The sequence below is a fragment of the Xenopus laevis genome, chromosome 7S (assembly GCF_017654675.1).
Source record: "Xenopus laevis strain J_2021 chromosome 7S, Xenopus_laevis_v10.1, whole genome shotgun sequence".
Taxonomy (NCBI): Eukaryota; Metazoa; Chordata; class Amphibia; order Anura; family Pipidae; genus Xenopus; species Xenopus laevis.
The window spans coordinates 32,587,601-32,604,587 of NC_054384.1; the positions used below are offsets into that span (position 1 = coordinate 32,587,601).

The 16,987-nt window shown below is 36.7% G+C and overlaps 1 protein-coding gene across 1 annotated transcript in view; it reads left to right on the plus strand.

Annotated features, from left to right (window-relative positions):
- Nucleotides 1-13,251, plus strand: part of LOC108697211 (PH and SEC7 domain-containing protein 1) — a 115,158-nt gene extending 101,907 nt beyond the window's left edge. The window contains exons 11-16 of the mRNA XM_018227127.2: nucleotides 612-790; nucleotides 3,802-3,872; nucleotides 4,653-4,810; nucleotides 10,219-10,363; nucleotides 10,464-10,607; nucleotides 12,148-13,251. Of these exons, the coding sequence (XP_018082616.1) occupies nucleotides 612-790; nucleotides 3,802-3,872; nucleotides 4,653-4,810; nucleotides 10,219-10,363; nucleotides 10,464-10,607; nucleotides 12,148-12,396 (946 nt within the window). The 3' untranslated portion in view covers nucleotides 12,397-13,251. The remainder of the gene's footprint in view (nucleotides 1-611; nucleotides 791-3,801; nucleotides 3,873-4,652; nucleotides 4,811-10,218; nucleotides 10,364-10,463; nucleotides 10,608-12,147) is intronic.
- Nucleotides 13,252-16,987: the final 3,736 nt, after the last annotated feature.

A 16,987-nucleotide genomic window follows, 5' to 3' on the forward strand; every position in this document is an offset into this window, starting at 1 on the left:
CATCTGGCTAAACACACAAACATTAGAAGGGTTGTTTATTTACTTACGTTAGTGCAAGGTGGTATTTTGGATTTAATCTGCCATGTTTCTTTACCCAGTATTTTCCCATAATTCACAATTGGTATGAACCAGATGCAACTGAGCTGAAGATTTTCTGTGTTGGGATGCAGTAATTTCTGGTGTTCATTGTCTGTGTATAATTCAATAGTCAGTAATCGACCGCACGCATTGGGAACCTTGGAATTATAGTTTCATTAAGTCACTTCACACAAATCACAATAAGCACCAATTATAATGACATAGCCAGACACAAGGATATATTTTATAGGATATTTTTATGTATTTTATTTATTCCTGTGCTATTAAACCAGCAGTTCTGGATGTATGGTTGGCCACAGAGACATAAATGAGTAGTTTGCCCATCTCCACTGATTTAAAGGGACCACTGTTGCACATTGGAGGGCTTTCCAGCTCCTGTTAGCCCTCCTCTGTTCAACATCTCGTTCTTCTGTTAGTATAGTGAGAACCTTACATTATGTAAAATGTGTTTTAATTGCAGTTACACAAGTTATACATATTGTCCTTTGTAACATGTAGTTTTATTTCTACAGAGATGAAGAAGAACTTCGAAGATCACTTTCGGAACTTGCTGACCCTAACCCCAAATCCATTAAGCACATTAATAGCTGTGGGAAACCTTTCCTGGACTTCTCCCAGGACCCAAACATTACTACCTATAAATATGGAGTACTAGTTCGCAAAATCCATGCTGATTCGGACTGCAAAAAAAGTGAGTAAAGTTCTTCAGCACATAGTAACTTGTGGTATTTAATGATGTATTTAGAAGTGAGTAAGTAGATATACTCAACCATTCTTGTGAAGGTGAATCACACCCCTAGTTTATATAACTAAATATCTTGGAGAACTTTGGAATAATTTGATAAAAAAGAATCCTACACCAAAAGGATGTCTGGAACAATATATTAATACAGGAATGGGATCCTTTATCCGGAAAACCACAATCCATCTCGGATAGAGTTAATTTTAAGTAAATAATTCAGATTATTACAATTGATTTCCTTTTTCTCTATAATAATAATAATAATAATACAGCAGTATACTGTGCTTAACTGAGCTGGTAGCAAAACAATACTATTGGTTTTTAATGATTTAATGTTTAAATTATTTTTATACTTAAGGTATGGTGATCCAAATTACTGAAAGATCCCCTATCTGGAAAACCCCCGGTCCCAAGCATTCCATATAATATATCCCAAAACAGTACTTTAAAATGTTCAATGGAATCACACACAATTTAACTTACTTAAGAAACACAATAATAAAATGGATTATTATGTGAACTCATATATTTTTTGGGAGTTATCAGATTTTCAGCTCTGTCCCCTGGTCCCCTGTCACTCTGTTACATTTCCCAGATTTCTGACAATTGCTGCCAATTTCCAGCAATCTGCAGACAAAAATCTGGTGCACAGAAAATTTCAGCGACATCACTGGACCAAAGTGCGCGTGTGGCGTAACTTCCACGACGTAACTTTCTTTCACGTCAAAAAAAGTTGACAGCTATGGAAACTGTGTTTAACTGTGTATGAAAATCTGAAAATGAATTAAGATGTATGTTTTGTCACTTAATTGAATCTAGGAATCTGTATATTTTCTACAGTTGAAGTTGAAACATGGAGTATTGCAATACATCAATTCTTCTTAATATTACCTGCACGCTTAGGGGGTTATTTATCAAGGTCCGAATTTATTGCAGTATTTCTAAGATAAAAATCCGACCAATTCCGAATTCCTGAATGGACCTTATTTATCGTTCAAAAACATTGCTCTAACATAGCCTCCTTCCACTATTCAATGAATTTTCTTCATTATGATGGCAATTTCTTTCAAACATGGTACCCAGACAGCTCCTTAGAAAAGTGCAACTGTTATATATAGGAAAAATGTGGCAAGTTATAATGGATATAAACATCTTATTTTAGTTTTTTATAGTTTTCCTTAAATGTCATGGTTAGTGCTCAGTAAAACATAAAAGACGTTTGGCTTCATGCTATTTGGGATTTCTACTCCTTGGATATTACTGATAGCTTTGTCATCCCTAAAGCTGGCCATAGACACAAATATCCGAACGTACAAATCATCGTACGATCGGACTTTCCCATCTCCCGACCTGCCACTAACCATTCAGATCAAATAAAGTACAAAAGAACAGATCAGCCAATGTTCTGCCCCTGACAGCAATCGTACGATAGTTATGTCTGACCAAAGTTGGTCTCCCACTGAAAATCATACGATCGGCAATACATGCAGAGATATTATTGGCAGCCGACAGAAATCTTTTAACCTGTCCGATCGACCAAACGACAGATCTCTGCCGGACGAAAAATGTCGGGACTCTCCACACATGGCCCGAAAATCATACGAATCCTCGATTCGTATGATCAGATCTTTGCGTCTATGGCCAGCTTTAGCCTAATAATCTCAGTTTTTAAAGAAGGAAATTGTACGACCATATAGTACTGCTTTCATTAAAAAAGGCTCTGTCCCCCAATTCTGGTACGGTCAGTTAGCTGTTTACCCTCATGGATTTAATGATAAATGGTAAATTAAAGGTGTTTGGGTAAAGGTACATACATAAAGGCTTTGTTATAGCATCTCCCAATAAAAGCTGAATTAATTGTGCTACAGTATGTGGGCAGTTAAAAACACTAATGATATCAGACAGAATCTAAATTGCATCTTTACCTCTTTTAAATGCCAAGTTAGAATTATAGTGTGGCCTGTGCTTACCAAAGAGTGACAGGTTAATAACATAGCTCCGGAATGTATAATTAGAATTATGCAACACCCTTTTTATATCCTTATTTAGTCAGTGCTCATAAACAGAATACAGGGGATAGAGTGCAGACACTATTTGTGACCAATCCTATCCACAAAATGAATGTATCTGATGCCAAGGAAATGTATTTTTATAATGGAATATTTCTTGGGGCCACTGATTATATGGCATTATATGATAAGTGCAGTGCAATTCCATTGAGTTCAACGTGCACAGGAAATCGGCACACACAACCACACATTGACGCATAAGCCAATTTAAACACAAGGGGGATAAATACACTCCTTCCTTATCCCTGCCAGGCAATCAGGTTTCTCCACAGATGAATCACCGTTTGATTATTTTTAATCAGTAATAACCTTGAAAGTCTTCACTTGCTCATGAAACCTGCCTAAAAGATAGAAATATACATGTAGCAATCATTCAGTCAGTAGGACTGAATTACCTGTCATTTTTTTTTTTTGGTAAAATTTATGCATGGTAATAAAAATAAAACATATTAAAGTAAACTTTTCTAATATTTACCACATTCCAACACATTGAGTGTATCCAGCAGGCTCTCCTCCATAGGTAGAAGAAGGCTTTTCCATATCTGCTACCATTTCCCCTACCATGACAAATATCAGAACAATTTGTCTAACAGAAATGTGTGTTTTGGGGGGCATCCCTCCTGAAGGGATTAAATATTTGCATGTTATGAGATTCAGAGTAAAGCTTGCAGGAGAAGAGGGGGTTCAAACCACCTTGCATGAAGGATGTATGGCAGGAAATGACATAAAGGTTGGTAGGAGGACCAGACATTTAAAGACTCTCTTGAGGCTCATTCAACTAAATATGTATTTTTTTTTTAAATGATTATGTGCTCGATTTATCTCTGATTTGCCTTTGTTTTTCTTCTCACCTTTGTCCCGCTTTTTTACCTTTGTCCAATTTTTCATTAGCTCCTAGAGGAAAGCGTGGCTGGAAGACATTCCATGGAATATTGAAAGGGATGATCCTTTATTTACAGAAGGTAATGGCATTAATTTAGATAAAGGCTATGCTACTTATGCTTCTAAATATTCCAGAATAAAGCAGAAAAACAATTGCCCTACAATTGCCGAGGGAATAAAAATGTTATTGCCTCCAAATATACTTGATTGTTATTGGGTAGACATCTACATGTCACCAGAAGACAGTAACAGGCGGTTGCCATTAAGTCCTATGGTAGACAGCCTAAATTTCAAAATGGGATTATGTGCCCTTGAAAATGTCTATTGTCATATACCTAAAGCAAGCAGTTCACCAAATAGTGACTTTATTTTGTTATGGTAAATTTCTATGGGACTTGAAGCCAAAATATGAAAAAGCACTAAAATATAGCTTGAGACTGAACAGCGGTGGTTAGTATTGTGTCTTGCACTGCTAGGGACTGAGGTCCAGGGCACTATCTGCAAGTTATGTTTACTCTAGTTTTTATTTGTCCATTTATGCAAAAATTATCTTTTGTGCATACTTTTTAAAACTGCAAGAAATGGGTGATCAAAATACACAATTTCTTGTGTCCATTGAACTAAAAATGTGTACGGTCCAATTTAAGGAAAGACCCCTTAGCCAGAAAACCACAGGTCCCATGTAAGTCAATTTTTTACAAAGTCAGATACAGTTTTTATTTTCCTTTGAAAGTAATGGCATTATATGACTGGCAGCTTTACTGAATTCTCATACTGGAAGATCCAATGAATGCAAGGGGAGCAAAGGATCCGATGTGCATGAACTCTTAAATGTTAAGTGTTTATTATTCTTGTTTTAGGAGGAGTATAAGCCAGGAAAACCCATTTCCGAAGAGGATTTAAAAAATGCCATCAGTATTCATCATTCTCTAGCCACTAGAGCCTCCGATTATAACAAAAGGCCAAATGTCTTTTACCTGCGCACTGCAGACTGGAGAGTATTCCTGTTTCAAGCTCAGTAAGTTTTCATAACACTTAGAATTCCATGTTTGCATGCAGATTCTCATGCAGCACTGCGAACACTGCATTCCTTAAATAGCACTGGGAAAGCAGTGAATGAAAGCATTTAGTTCTTATAAATGAGCTCAAAGACATCAATGCAAAGTACCAAATGTAGCGCTTTCTCCAGATAATCAGGGAGCCACTGCATGTACTGCACTATGAGCAAGCACCACTCTTCAACCTTCTCTAAATGTGTCACAGAGACAAGAAAATCAGCAAAACACATTATGGGTCATTTATGACCACAAGTGCAGTTGTGGTCCCACAAATTTCCCTTCAGTCTGTTGCATGTGAAACCACTTTTATTAAAGGTACTTGCATTACAATACGCTCCTGCCTTTCGTTTTGAATCAAGTGCTACAACCTAGGTGCTACCGCCACCTCCTGACCAGGTGGTAGCTCCAAGAGCATTCAAGCCCAGTATCAATAGGTGCAGTAGACTTGGGACTACAGAATTGCAACTACAGGTGCATCAGCCCCTTGCGACCACAACGAGGCTGGCATTCTGGGGAAAATGTTGCAATGTGGGGGGAAAAAACATGGCGATTGTGCTCTATATTGCACTATTGGTCAGGCAGTGAGCCCTACTGTCATTGTTTTACGCAAGTCGCTGAACAGTTCTGCTTTTAAATGATCTGGGTCCACACAAAAGAAAGTGCATAGGATACATAATTAGTGAATACGATTCCTGATCACTAGATAGAAACACAACAAATGAATATGACACATGGTTAATGCATAGCTATTTGGAGAGGCACTGCTATTTAATGTCTCTGGGAACCTTCAGAGTCCTCAGGAATAGGAGGATTTTCTATCAGGCTAGGGAAGGCTAAGCCTCCCCAAACCTGTCTGACACTTTTAAAAGTGTAACGTAAAGTAAAAAAAAAACTAGAGAAAAAAACATATAAAACCCTTTTCCCTGACCTTTGCCATCTGTTTGATGAGAAGCGGATGGCATACATAATGCTGTTACAGGGGAATGTAATAAAAGTCGCAAAGAGCAAAACAATTCGCACCAATAAGACTAAAAATCCACATCTCGCAATGTAATATTGTTCCTTAAACTGTTATTGCATTGCGAATTTTAATTGCGCATTGCGAATTTTAATTGCACACTCATAAGAAGTGCTTGAAGGTGTCGTAATCTTTTGGAGCAAACATAACGACTTTTTCAGTAAGAAGTTTTATTACATTGACTCCGCATTGGTGCAAACGATAAAATTCGCAAACGGTCTTTAACTGTCGGAAGTGGTCGCTAAACAGTTTCCGGGCTCCCAAAAGCTATATTAAATTCGCACAAAGCAAAATTTGTTTGCGCAAAGGCATAGCTTTTCGCATTGCGAATAGTTTTTCCGTTACCGATTTTAATTACATTCCCCCGTTAGTGTCATACATAATGCCAGTTTCAGACCTGAAGAAGGCAAATGCTTTGATAATCTTGTTCATAAAACCTCTATTTCTTCTGCTTTCTCTCCCTAAACACAACCATTATTTAGACAAAATTTCCAGAACCTATGCGTTTGTTGCTTTCTAACGTCTCCCACCATACCAACATTAACCCTTCTCATGCCATGGCAAATCCTGCTGTTTTTTTTTACTAAAACACACCCCATGTAAAAAATTCCAAGTTTTTTTTACTATAAAATAAGAATTTTTAGTGGGGAAAAAAACTTTTTCAAGATTTAATATACCCTGAGGCTGCAAAAAATCCGAAGATACTATTGTCTGTGCTGAGTTTCGTATGATGATCGATCTGAGAATTTCACTAGCACATTGTGACTTTTCGGGCATCAAATCAAAAAAAATTTGGATTCTTCACGCGACAATCCAAAAAAGTCGCTTTTTTTTTTATTGATAAATAAGGGTAAATCGTGTATTCTAGATTTGGTAGGACTTTATTTAAAAATTTTAAGGATTTTGATAAATAACCCCCTAACTGTCTGCCCTTCAGTGAGTACTGCCATATCAATAATTGTTGTGGCCTTATATGTGTGGTTGGAGGGTATTTTTTGGATCAAGCACTCCCTTGCGCTTTGGCACGGTTCCCACTGAAGTCATTTATTGGGTTGATAATTATTATACAAATCCTCTTTAAGTTAGTCTGTGTATGGTCAACTTTAGTCTCCCTAAACAAAAAAGTCACCATCCGCCTATGTCCTCAGGAATGTCACTACTGCACTGACAGCGTTCCTTAGTAGGAGATGGGAGCAGCAATTTTAGCAACAAAGGAGCTAAAAGCATCACACATCAATTAGCATTCTGAGAAGATATAATAAGCATGCATCTGTTTCCTATTTAATATGAAAATGTTGGTTCCAAAATGTGTAATTAGTGTCGGACTGGCCCACCGGGTTACCTGGAAAAGTCCCAGTGGGCCAAGGTGTCAGTGGGCCCTTATGCTGCTAGGCATGTGGCCTATTTCATGGCCATTCTCTATTTCTATGAGAACAAAGTGGCTAAATAGATGGAATAATAGATTATAGTATGAAAAGAAAAAAGACTAGGAGAATAGAGGTTGAGTGAAGAGAGGAATAATAATACTACTAAGAGTGGGCCCCTGGTCTAAGATTAATTGGTGGGCCCCTGGTCAAAGGTTTTTGGGTGGGCCCCTGGTGTCCCAGTCCGACACTTTGTGTAATGTAGTAACAGAAAACATATCTACCAGTAAAATGAGGAAGTTTGGTAATGGGTGGCCATACTGATTTCCTAAACAACGTCCTCCCTTACTGGATTTGAAGAAGACTTTGGCTGAGATGGTAGTATAATGTCAATATATCTGCTGTATGGCCCTAATCTCAACCCTGACATCATAGACCATTCTTATTTATAATCAGTGACAAGTCTTGTACAGGAGAGAAGCTGCAACTTTGCCAAAGGAACAGCCTCACTTTACAATTACTTATTCTGCATTTTGCCCCCATGGGCAACATGAAAGAAGAAAGATCCTTGCTATGCCATTTCATCAATAATATGTTACTGTCATGTATTTTACAAGTTCATTGGTACTGGTCAGTAAAAGGGAGTTGACATTTACATTAACCTTTCTGTCTCTTTCTGGCCAGCAACTGAAAATGTTTTGTAGTTATTGGGGTCCCCAACCTAGGCTTTAAGAGGCTTTAAGTACATTTCTTATTTTTCTCCTTTCCTTTTATTTTTTCCAACAGTAACTTAGCCTGGATGCTATGGTAATGAAGTCCTAGACAACCTAGATCAACCACATGAATCATCTCAATTTTGGATACACATTCTAGTAGATACTGATAAACTGATGCATGATTATTAGTGTCCCGGTCACAGCAAAGCTGCACCCATCAGAGCAGTTAGAATTCCAATCCTATGCACTTTCCTCACTGTAGAGCTGCATGATCATTATACTGTATATACAATTGAATAACACACAATGGAATGGAACTGAACACATTTTTTAACAGATGCAAATGAGTCTTATCCAAATGACAGTTGCTTGATATATGTAGCCATATCCGGTATTTATCTGATGAATCCGACAGCTGCTGCACATTCTGGATGTGTCTATACTGTGCATTAGGCCCAGGAGAAGACCATGGGGCAGATTCACTAAGAGCCGAATTTGCGCTAGCGTCCGCTTCGCTCACATCGCAAAACACTTAGCCAGGCGTAGATTCGCCAGGACAATACTAATTCACTAAAATCCGAAGTTGCATCCAGGGCGCCGAACGCTGGCGAAGTTGTGCTAATGTTACTGCGGCAAGTGAAGCGAAGTTACGCTAGCGTTGCCTAATTTGCATACGGCGGGAAGTGAAAGTTGAATGGACGTATGTGTTGCAGCCAATACATTACATTACATTACTCAAGCCCAGGGAGCCTTAATAAAATAAGAGTTGTTATATTGCCCTACACATGAGCCCACTGTATAGTTTATGTGCCGTATGTTAGCAAATGTAGGGGGGAAGCCGGGTACAAATTTACGATCTTTTGCAGCCTATCATCCTGAAAAAGGAAAAGTCACCAGCGTTTTTTTTGGTACTTAGAAAATTTTTCAACTATTTTTTGAGGAACTCCTATCTACTCTATTGCACTTCGCCTGGTCTAAGGTGACTAAGGCAAGTCTGGCACAAGAGGTATTGTTCAGTAAAATCCGCATCTTAGTGAATTTGCGTAGTTACGTCCATTCGCCAGAGTGCAACTTCAACAGGCATAAGGGAGTGAATTCACTAGTCAGCGACCATTAGTAAATCGACGAAGTAACGAAATGACGTCACACTGGTGAACCTTCGCTAGCGTTAGTCACTTCGCCCTTTAGTAAATCTGCCCCCAGAGCTTTACCCATTTCCTGTAAGTCAGAGACATCAGCCTCCATTTCTAGTATGGACCTTAATCTTGCTAAAAACGAAAGTGGTCCTGCCATCTATAAAAGATTAGTGCAATAAAATGCCCAGTGGAGCAAAGAGTCTCTGATTTTTTTTTGTATATTCCTTATTTAAAGAAGTAGGCATTTTACAATAAAAGAAAATTCAAATAGCAAGAATGAATGAATCCTGTACAATCATTATACGAAATGTGTCTAGCCAATTACATAGAAAACGTGAGTATATCCACAATAAGCTTTTCTCATAAACACATTATCTCAGTAACGAATTTTGGCATACCAAGAGGCGTGTCAAGTGCTTGATATGTTTCCCAAAAATAGTACTTCATATACTCTGATGTTTACAATAACAAGATTATATGATTAAGTAGGTACGCTCGAAAGGATTCGACAATATTTAGAAATGATAAAATAAGCAAAAGATAGTAAAACCAAAAATAAAAAGGAAAGGACAGAGAAAAGTGGAAGAGTGCTCAGCCGTTCTACAACAGATTCTTCCTGTAACATCCCATATTTTAATATTGCCCGTATACAATCCAAATTATTGAAACTGTGTATGCACTCCTAGTCCAGGGTTATTGAGTCTCTGATTTTTAAACAACTATGTAAGGTTTAGCAGGGCAGGGCTGGTGTTCCCTGGAGATCAGTTCTGCTGTTTTTGTTTTAAAGACATTCAGGTAATTAAGGAAGTCCATAAAAATAGTTACTGTACTGTTAAATGTGTGTAATGGAAACCTTTATATGTTTAACATTAATGGAGGTTGGAAAGATTGAAATTGATGTTTTCATCTTTAATACTAATTTACCGTATGTATCCAAGGATTCCAAGTATGTGGACTGTTATGTCATTATAATGGATGTCAGGGTATTTATTTTATGATTTTGGTACTAACTTTTTTAAGCTCGGCTATATAAACATGTGAAAGCTAATTTTAGCTGTTGTATTACATTTTTAATTAAGAATTCAAAGACTTCTGCAGCTTAATTATATTTGGCATTCTATTTTTGTGCTTTAGGAATCCCGAGCAGATGCATTCTTGGATAACCCGTATTAATGTTGTGGCAGCCATGTTTTCTGCGCCACCTTTCCCAGCTGCAATCGGCTCCTTTAAGAAATTCAGTCGGCCTCTCCTGCCAAGTTCCATAACGCGGCTTTCCCAGGTGTGTAAACATTTTATACTCATATTAGAAGTCCCTGCCAAATTCCATGACCAGTATAAAAGCACTAGGTTGTTTCTCACTTTTTGTAATTACATCATAGGAGGAACAGGTAAAGACCCACGAATCAAAGTTCAAGACCATGTCATCAAGTTTGATAGAACATCGCTCATCGCCCCCTGACAAGAAGCTTAAAGGAAAAGAGATTGAAGAATTTAAACAAAAGGAAGACTATTTAGAATTTGAGGTAAATTGCATAAATACAATGGTTCCTGTCTGAAATCCAATTCTGAAATCATACTTATTTATTGTTTAATAGAATAGCATAGAATAAAAGTACCGTACACAGAAATGAGCAGGTACGGTGAGTAAATTACTGTATGATTTGCTTACAGAGTTAGTTCTAGGCAGGGATGGGCCAAGCTGATTGGGCACCCCAGGCAACCCGGACTTCACCTCGTGCAAATGTGCGTGCACACGAGTAGTGGCATCACCGTAGGAACGAGTGGAGTTGAGGAGAGCCAGCGGCAGCAAGAAATGAAATCCCAGACTAGGAGTAGGCAGAAGGCTTTTTAAGAGGTAGCTGCCCAGCGCCCCCAATCATTGCACCATAGGCAGGTGCCTCTTCTGCCTACCCCTAGTTCTGGCCCTGGTTTTAGTGCAGAGTAGGAAGGACTGGGACCTAAGCATCATGGAGTGGTCCATGGAGGAACAAACAATAATAAAAATACAAAGAACTTACATTTTGTCATCATTGCTAGGATTTTTTAGTATAATGAGTTAATAATGATTATAATGAGAATTTAGTGTGGGCGATGTAGGCAGTGTTCCTCCAATGATACTAGCTTATAGCAGGCACTACTGCCAATTGCTTTAGACTGGACATATATTACTAACAGACACTAAGGGCCAGATTTATCAAGGGTCAAATTTCGAAGTAATGGGAGTTTTTTTGAACTCCCATAACTTTGAAATTTGAATTAAAAAAGACCAACCGAAACGTTAACGTTATACATTTTATTCTGCTAGGCAAGCTTATACATTGACTACAGCCAGGCCAGATGACTTGCTCACGTCTGACCCCACCTTAGGGTCTCTAACGGTTAAACTGATGATAGAATACTTTGATAAGATTCATAAAAATGAAGTAAAGGAAAAGGTAAAACAAACCTTGGTTGTATTGTATGCACAATTTTTGAAGAATAATGTTGTATGTTACATAAAACTGCACAGAACAAACTCAATGTACCCACAAAAAACAGGAAAATTATGAAGGAATTACCTTACTAAACTGCAACTAATGAATATCTGTACAACCAAGGGACAAGTCACAGGTAAATTTAGTACAGGTATGGGACCTGTTAGCCAGAATGAGTGGGACCTGAGGTTAATTCTACTAAAAAATAATTTAAACATTTAATAAACCCAATAGGATTGTTTTGCCTCCAATAAGGATTAATTATATATTCGTTTGGATCAGGTACAAGGTATTATCTTAATATTACAGAGAAAGAGGAAATCGTTGATAAAAATTTTAATTATTCGATTTAAATAGTCTATGGGAGATGGCCTTCCCATAATTCAGAACTCTCTGGATAACAGGTAAACGGATAATGGATCCCTTACCTGTATCCCCTTCACTCAAGCTAGGTAGAAAATATAAAGAGATTAATTGCTCGTTTAACTTTTATATTTCCATCAGAGAAGTATTGAACAAATGACACGAGATTTATTGATGGTAGTATTAACTTTTTTTTAATATAAAAATATTAATTTTGCGTCTGTAGAAATCTCGTTATGGCACCTACGCAATGCTCCTCAGAGCCAAGCTCAAGGCAGGCACTGAAGACTTGGAAGCGTTTGAAACAACCTTGTTTGACTCTGCAGAGAATGATGACGATGATGGGCTTAAAAAGTCTCGCTCTAGTCCATCTCTAAATATTGACCCACCAGCCGCATCAACCAAAGCCAAGTGCCATGTGTCCTCTCGCGGAAGCTGCAGACCAGCCCATAGCAGTAATCGACAGAAATCTTGAATCATCTGTTTGCTGATATGTTAGAGAAAGAACATGAGGTCAATCATTCCTCTATAACAAGCCCCTAAGGTTCAGAGCTGGTACCGTGAAGCGTTGCATGATTTCATTCCTTTTTGCAGGTAAGCACTTTGCCAAGCTAAGCCTCTGCAGAGCCTTTGAGAACAGAGCTGGAAATCCCTGCAATCCTGGATTATGAGAATCTTGTTGTACAATCGCTATTAGCACTGCCTATATCTGTACTGTATGATGCACCTTGGCGAGTGCTCAAAGGGCCGGTGCGAAAAACTGCTCAATGGGTTTTTATATTTAAAGCCATTAAGATCCAGTGGGACCATATTTTAGTTGTAAACTACCAAAAAAAAGAAATTCTGTTCATTTAGCGCGGGACTATTTTACATACCTAAGTGGACTTCATAGATGGATCTCATACAGCACATGGACTTTGCTACAATGTAATCTTTTTTATGAGAACAATTACAAGATTAAGACATAACATTCTTAACAAAAAAAGGCTATGTACAGAATTTCTAATTTTCTATTTAAGCTGCCGAAAGACCTGAAGAAAGTTAGAATAGACACTTTGGATTTCTCAAGAGGCTTTGGCGTATGGCTTCTTTGTTTTAGGACAGGGCCATTTTGAACCAGTTTCTTACTGGATATCTCCTTTTTGTGATGTATTTTTGCACTTTTCCAATTTCCTGAGTTTAAGATTGTCAGGCTGATTTTTCTACAATCTATACTCTTTTTGAGGGCTGGGAAATATTTGTGACTAAACTTTTTGAATGTCAGACTCCATTAAAGCTCTGAAGGGAAACTCTCTTTTGCACAACAAAGGCAAGAGCACTGCAAATCTGTCTGCATGCGCTACAAATGATGTGACAACTTGGACTTTTCCTTCACCATAGACAATGGAACTGGCCAGTCATCAACTCTTGTTTTTGTTTTTTTTTTAATTGGAAAACTGATGTATACCAGCACACCTAAATCAGACTGGGGCTCATTTATAAAGATTGGGCAAATTTGCACCTGGGCAGTAACCCTTAGCAACCAGTCAGTGATTAGCTTTTTTCATCCAGCTGCAGGTTGAACAGTGAAATCAATCATCTGATTGGTTGTCATGGATTACTGCCCAGATGCAAATTTGCCCAGTCTTTATAAATGACCCCCACTGAAGTGACATATGGGAATGTAGGATTTAGCTATTTTGAATTACATAGGGTGTATGCTACCCTGACATATTTTTAGGGATGTTGTGTGGCCCTTCAATCTTAATGAGCTGCAATAGTTGGTGGGCCACATTTACAATGCATGGTCAAAAAAAAAACAGGCATTTCAGGTACCAGTACCATTATGAATTTGTCTAAATACCCAAAATGTTTTCCTAAATAATATACAATTCTTATAGGGTATAAGATATAATTTCTGAAGTCACGTGGGTCTCATTTATTATATTTTAGGCAAAAATTGCTCGGACTAGGAACCAATCAGGAACTGTCTTTTAGTGTAAGAAATGAAAAGCTCTGATTAGTTACTATTGGTCTGTAATTTATCTTTAATTTGAATAATACAAATATCCTGACATATACTGTTTGATTGATCCAGTGATGTACTGTGCATATGTCTCCCATGTGGTCTCAAAAGCAAAATAGGTTAATTGATCTTATATGGAAACTTAAGTAGATTTCCCTGCATAAAGGTATATTGTCCTAGCCAACCCATCTATTCTCTTCTAGTACAGAAATACAGGTATAGTAAGAAGAATACCATAATGAGAAGACATGGGTGCATTGGTCACAGATTTGCCTCGGATATGAAATGTGGAATAGAATACCTAATTCATTATTAGAAATAATGTCCAATGAAGGTCATAGCATGATTCTTTTATTATGCTTCAAGTTAAAAACAGAGGGAGGATGACGTAAAGTGGCATAAAAATGGCTCATAGTTCTAGCTAGTTCTGAACACAAGCCTGGCTACATATAGATAGTTTGAATGTCTTTCCTTCACAATTTGTCATACTGTGAAAAATGAGTAAGTCTTATCGATATTTTCTACAGAGAATATAAAGCTGGCTTTTCTCTTAGTTTACTTTCTAGAAATGGTAAATGATCAATGGCAATAGTCAATGGTAATGGTTATTCTGCCCTGGAAGTCTAAGGGGGTTATTTATCAAAGTCCGAATTTATCTCAATATTTTCTGCTACAAACTCCGATCAAATCTGCTCGGGTTTTTTTTACGCTTATTTATTATTACATTTTCCCGAAAAATTTGTTTTGCTGGAAAAAAACCAGATTTTTTCAAATTTTTGATTTGATTTTCACCCAAAAACTCAGATTTTTGCCTGAAAACTCAGAAAACTTTGGGTTATTGCACGAAACCCAACGCACATCAAAAAATCATTGGGACTTCTCCCATTGACTTATATGCAACCTCGACAGGTCTGAGATGCCGGATTTTATGAGTCTGACTATTCCATTCTCTGGGTTTAATAAATCCTGAAAACTTTGTGATTTTTTAAAAGTCAGATTTTATTAAAAAAAAACATTAATTTTTCGTGATTTTTGCACGAAAATAACCCCCTAACTTTGTTATTTGGGACTGTACATGAGTAGAAATCTTATTTAAATAGTGAGCTTTTAATATAAGTATTGTGAAAAATATATTGTTTTCAAAACTTACAAATGAGTTGGTATAGGGGACTTGACAGTTAGCTAAAAACTGGAGGTAGCCTGACTGAGAGCCAAAGACTTGACTTGACAGCTTGTATTGTAAAATCTCAGTGAAAGTAAAACAGACCCAAATCATGGCCACTATGTGTTACCACTCCAAACAATGAGAGTTTTAATCAAAATAGATTTTCAAATAGACATGGTCAATACATTTTCCACATACAGATATGTAGTTGTGTAAAATTGTGCCAAACTCTAAAGACCTCATTGCTTGATCTGAAGGCTGTCACCTTGAGCCACCACATATCTCCCTTATTGTTCCTAATCTGTTAAAATATGTCATACAAGGGGTTTAGAACTATGACCCATCTTGAAAATCTGCCCTTCAAAGAACATGATGCTTTATAGTTTTGCATTTTAGCACATCTGAGACTAGAGAACACTCTTGTCATTCTAAAAGCTCCTCTTGCCCTTTCTTCCTTCTTATTGGATCATACTCCAGGCATTCCTACCAAAAGAAATCTTTCATCATTTCTGAAGTTCTGTCATCTAGGAATCTGTGGCATATATATTTGTAAATGTTATTAGCCACTTGCATTTTAGGCTTTTGCCAAAATTTTTGTTTACCAAAAAAGGACATATTTTATCCTATAAGAATTATCTCATTACACATCTCTAAAAGATTTCCATGAGTCTGTCTAAAATTATAATGAATTAACAAGGAGAATGCTCTACGAGCAAACATGTTTATTGTTTACAGTACCAGAGACAACTAAGTACAACTTATTATATAACTATATATATATATATATATATATTATATATATATATATTATATATATATATATATATATATATATATATATATATATATATATATATATATATATATATATATATATATATATATATATATAGGATAAATCGGCACTCACCATTCCTGTAGATAATGGCCGGGTGCTAACCAAATTCATCAATAGCAGTCCAGTGAAAGCACTCACGGCATTGACCCTTCAGGGGTATATCAAAATATTTTTATTAGTGCATGGTGCATCAACGCGTTTCGACTCGCAAAGAGCCTTTGTCAGGATGATATATATATATATATATATATATATATATATATATATATATATATATATATATATATATATGATATATATATAATACACAAAAGCCATGAATATCTTGCCAATTATATCCTTATAAACAGCTCTTAGTGATGTCATCAGTTATAAACGGAGAGTAGTTATGTCATTTTTGTCACATGACTCACTAAAACATTTGTATTATAATAAATAAAGTACCCCTTGTTGGAAAATATGAGTATATTAGAAGTAACCTCAGCATTCCATAACCTTTATAAAAACATGAGACCTTCAGCCTATATGGTCATGGAACTCCTCAGTGACTTATTATATCCTTATATTTTACAATAGGGGGTACTTAATATATATATATAAATAATACACAAAAGCCATGAATATCTTGCAAATTATATCCTTATAAACGGTGAGTACTGATGTCATAAGTTATAAACGGTGAGTTCTGATGTCATTACTGTCATATGACTCACTAAAACTTATTGTATTATAATAAATAAAGTACCCCCTGTTGCAAAATATGAGGATATTAGAAGTTACCTCGGAGTTCCATGACCTGTATAAAAACACTCAGCCTTTGGCCTCATGTTTTTATATGGTCATGAAACTCCTCGGTAACTTATAATATCCTTATGATTTACAAGAGTGGGTACTTGTGTATATATATACAGTGAATAAAAGTGCCCACTCTTGTATATATATATATATACACAGTATATTATATACAGTAATTATATGATGTGTATAATTATATATATAATCATGTAGTATAGGGCCATGTCACAGTATCTCCTATTGCCAATTTACAAAAATGAAAG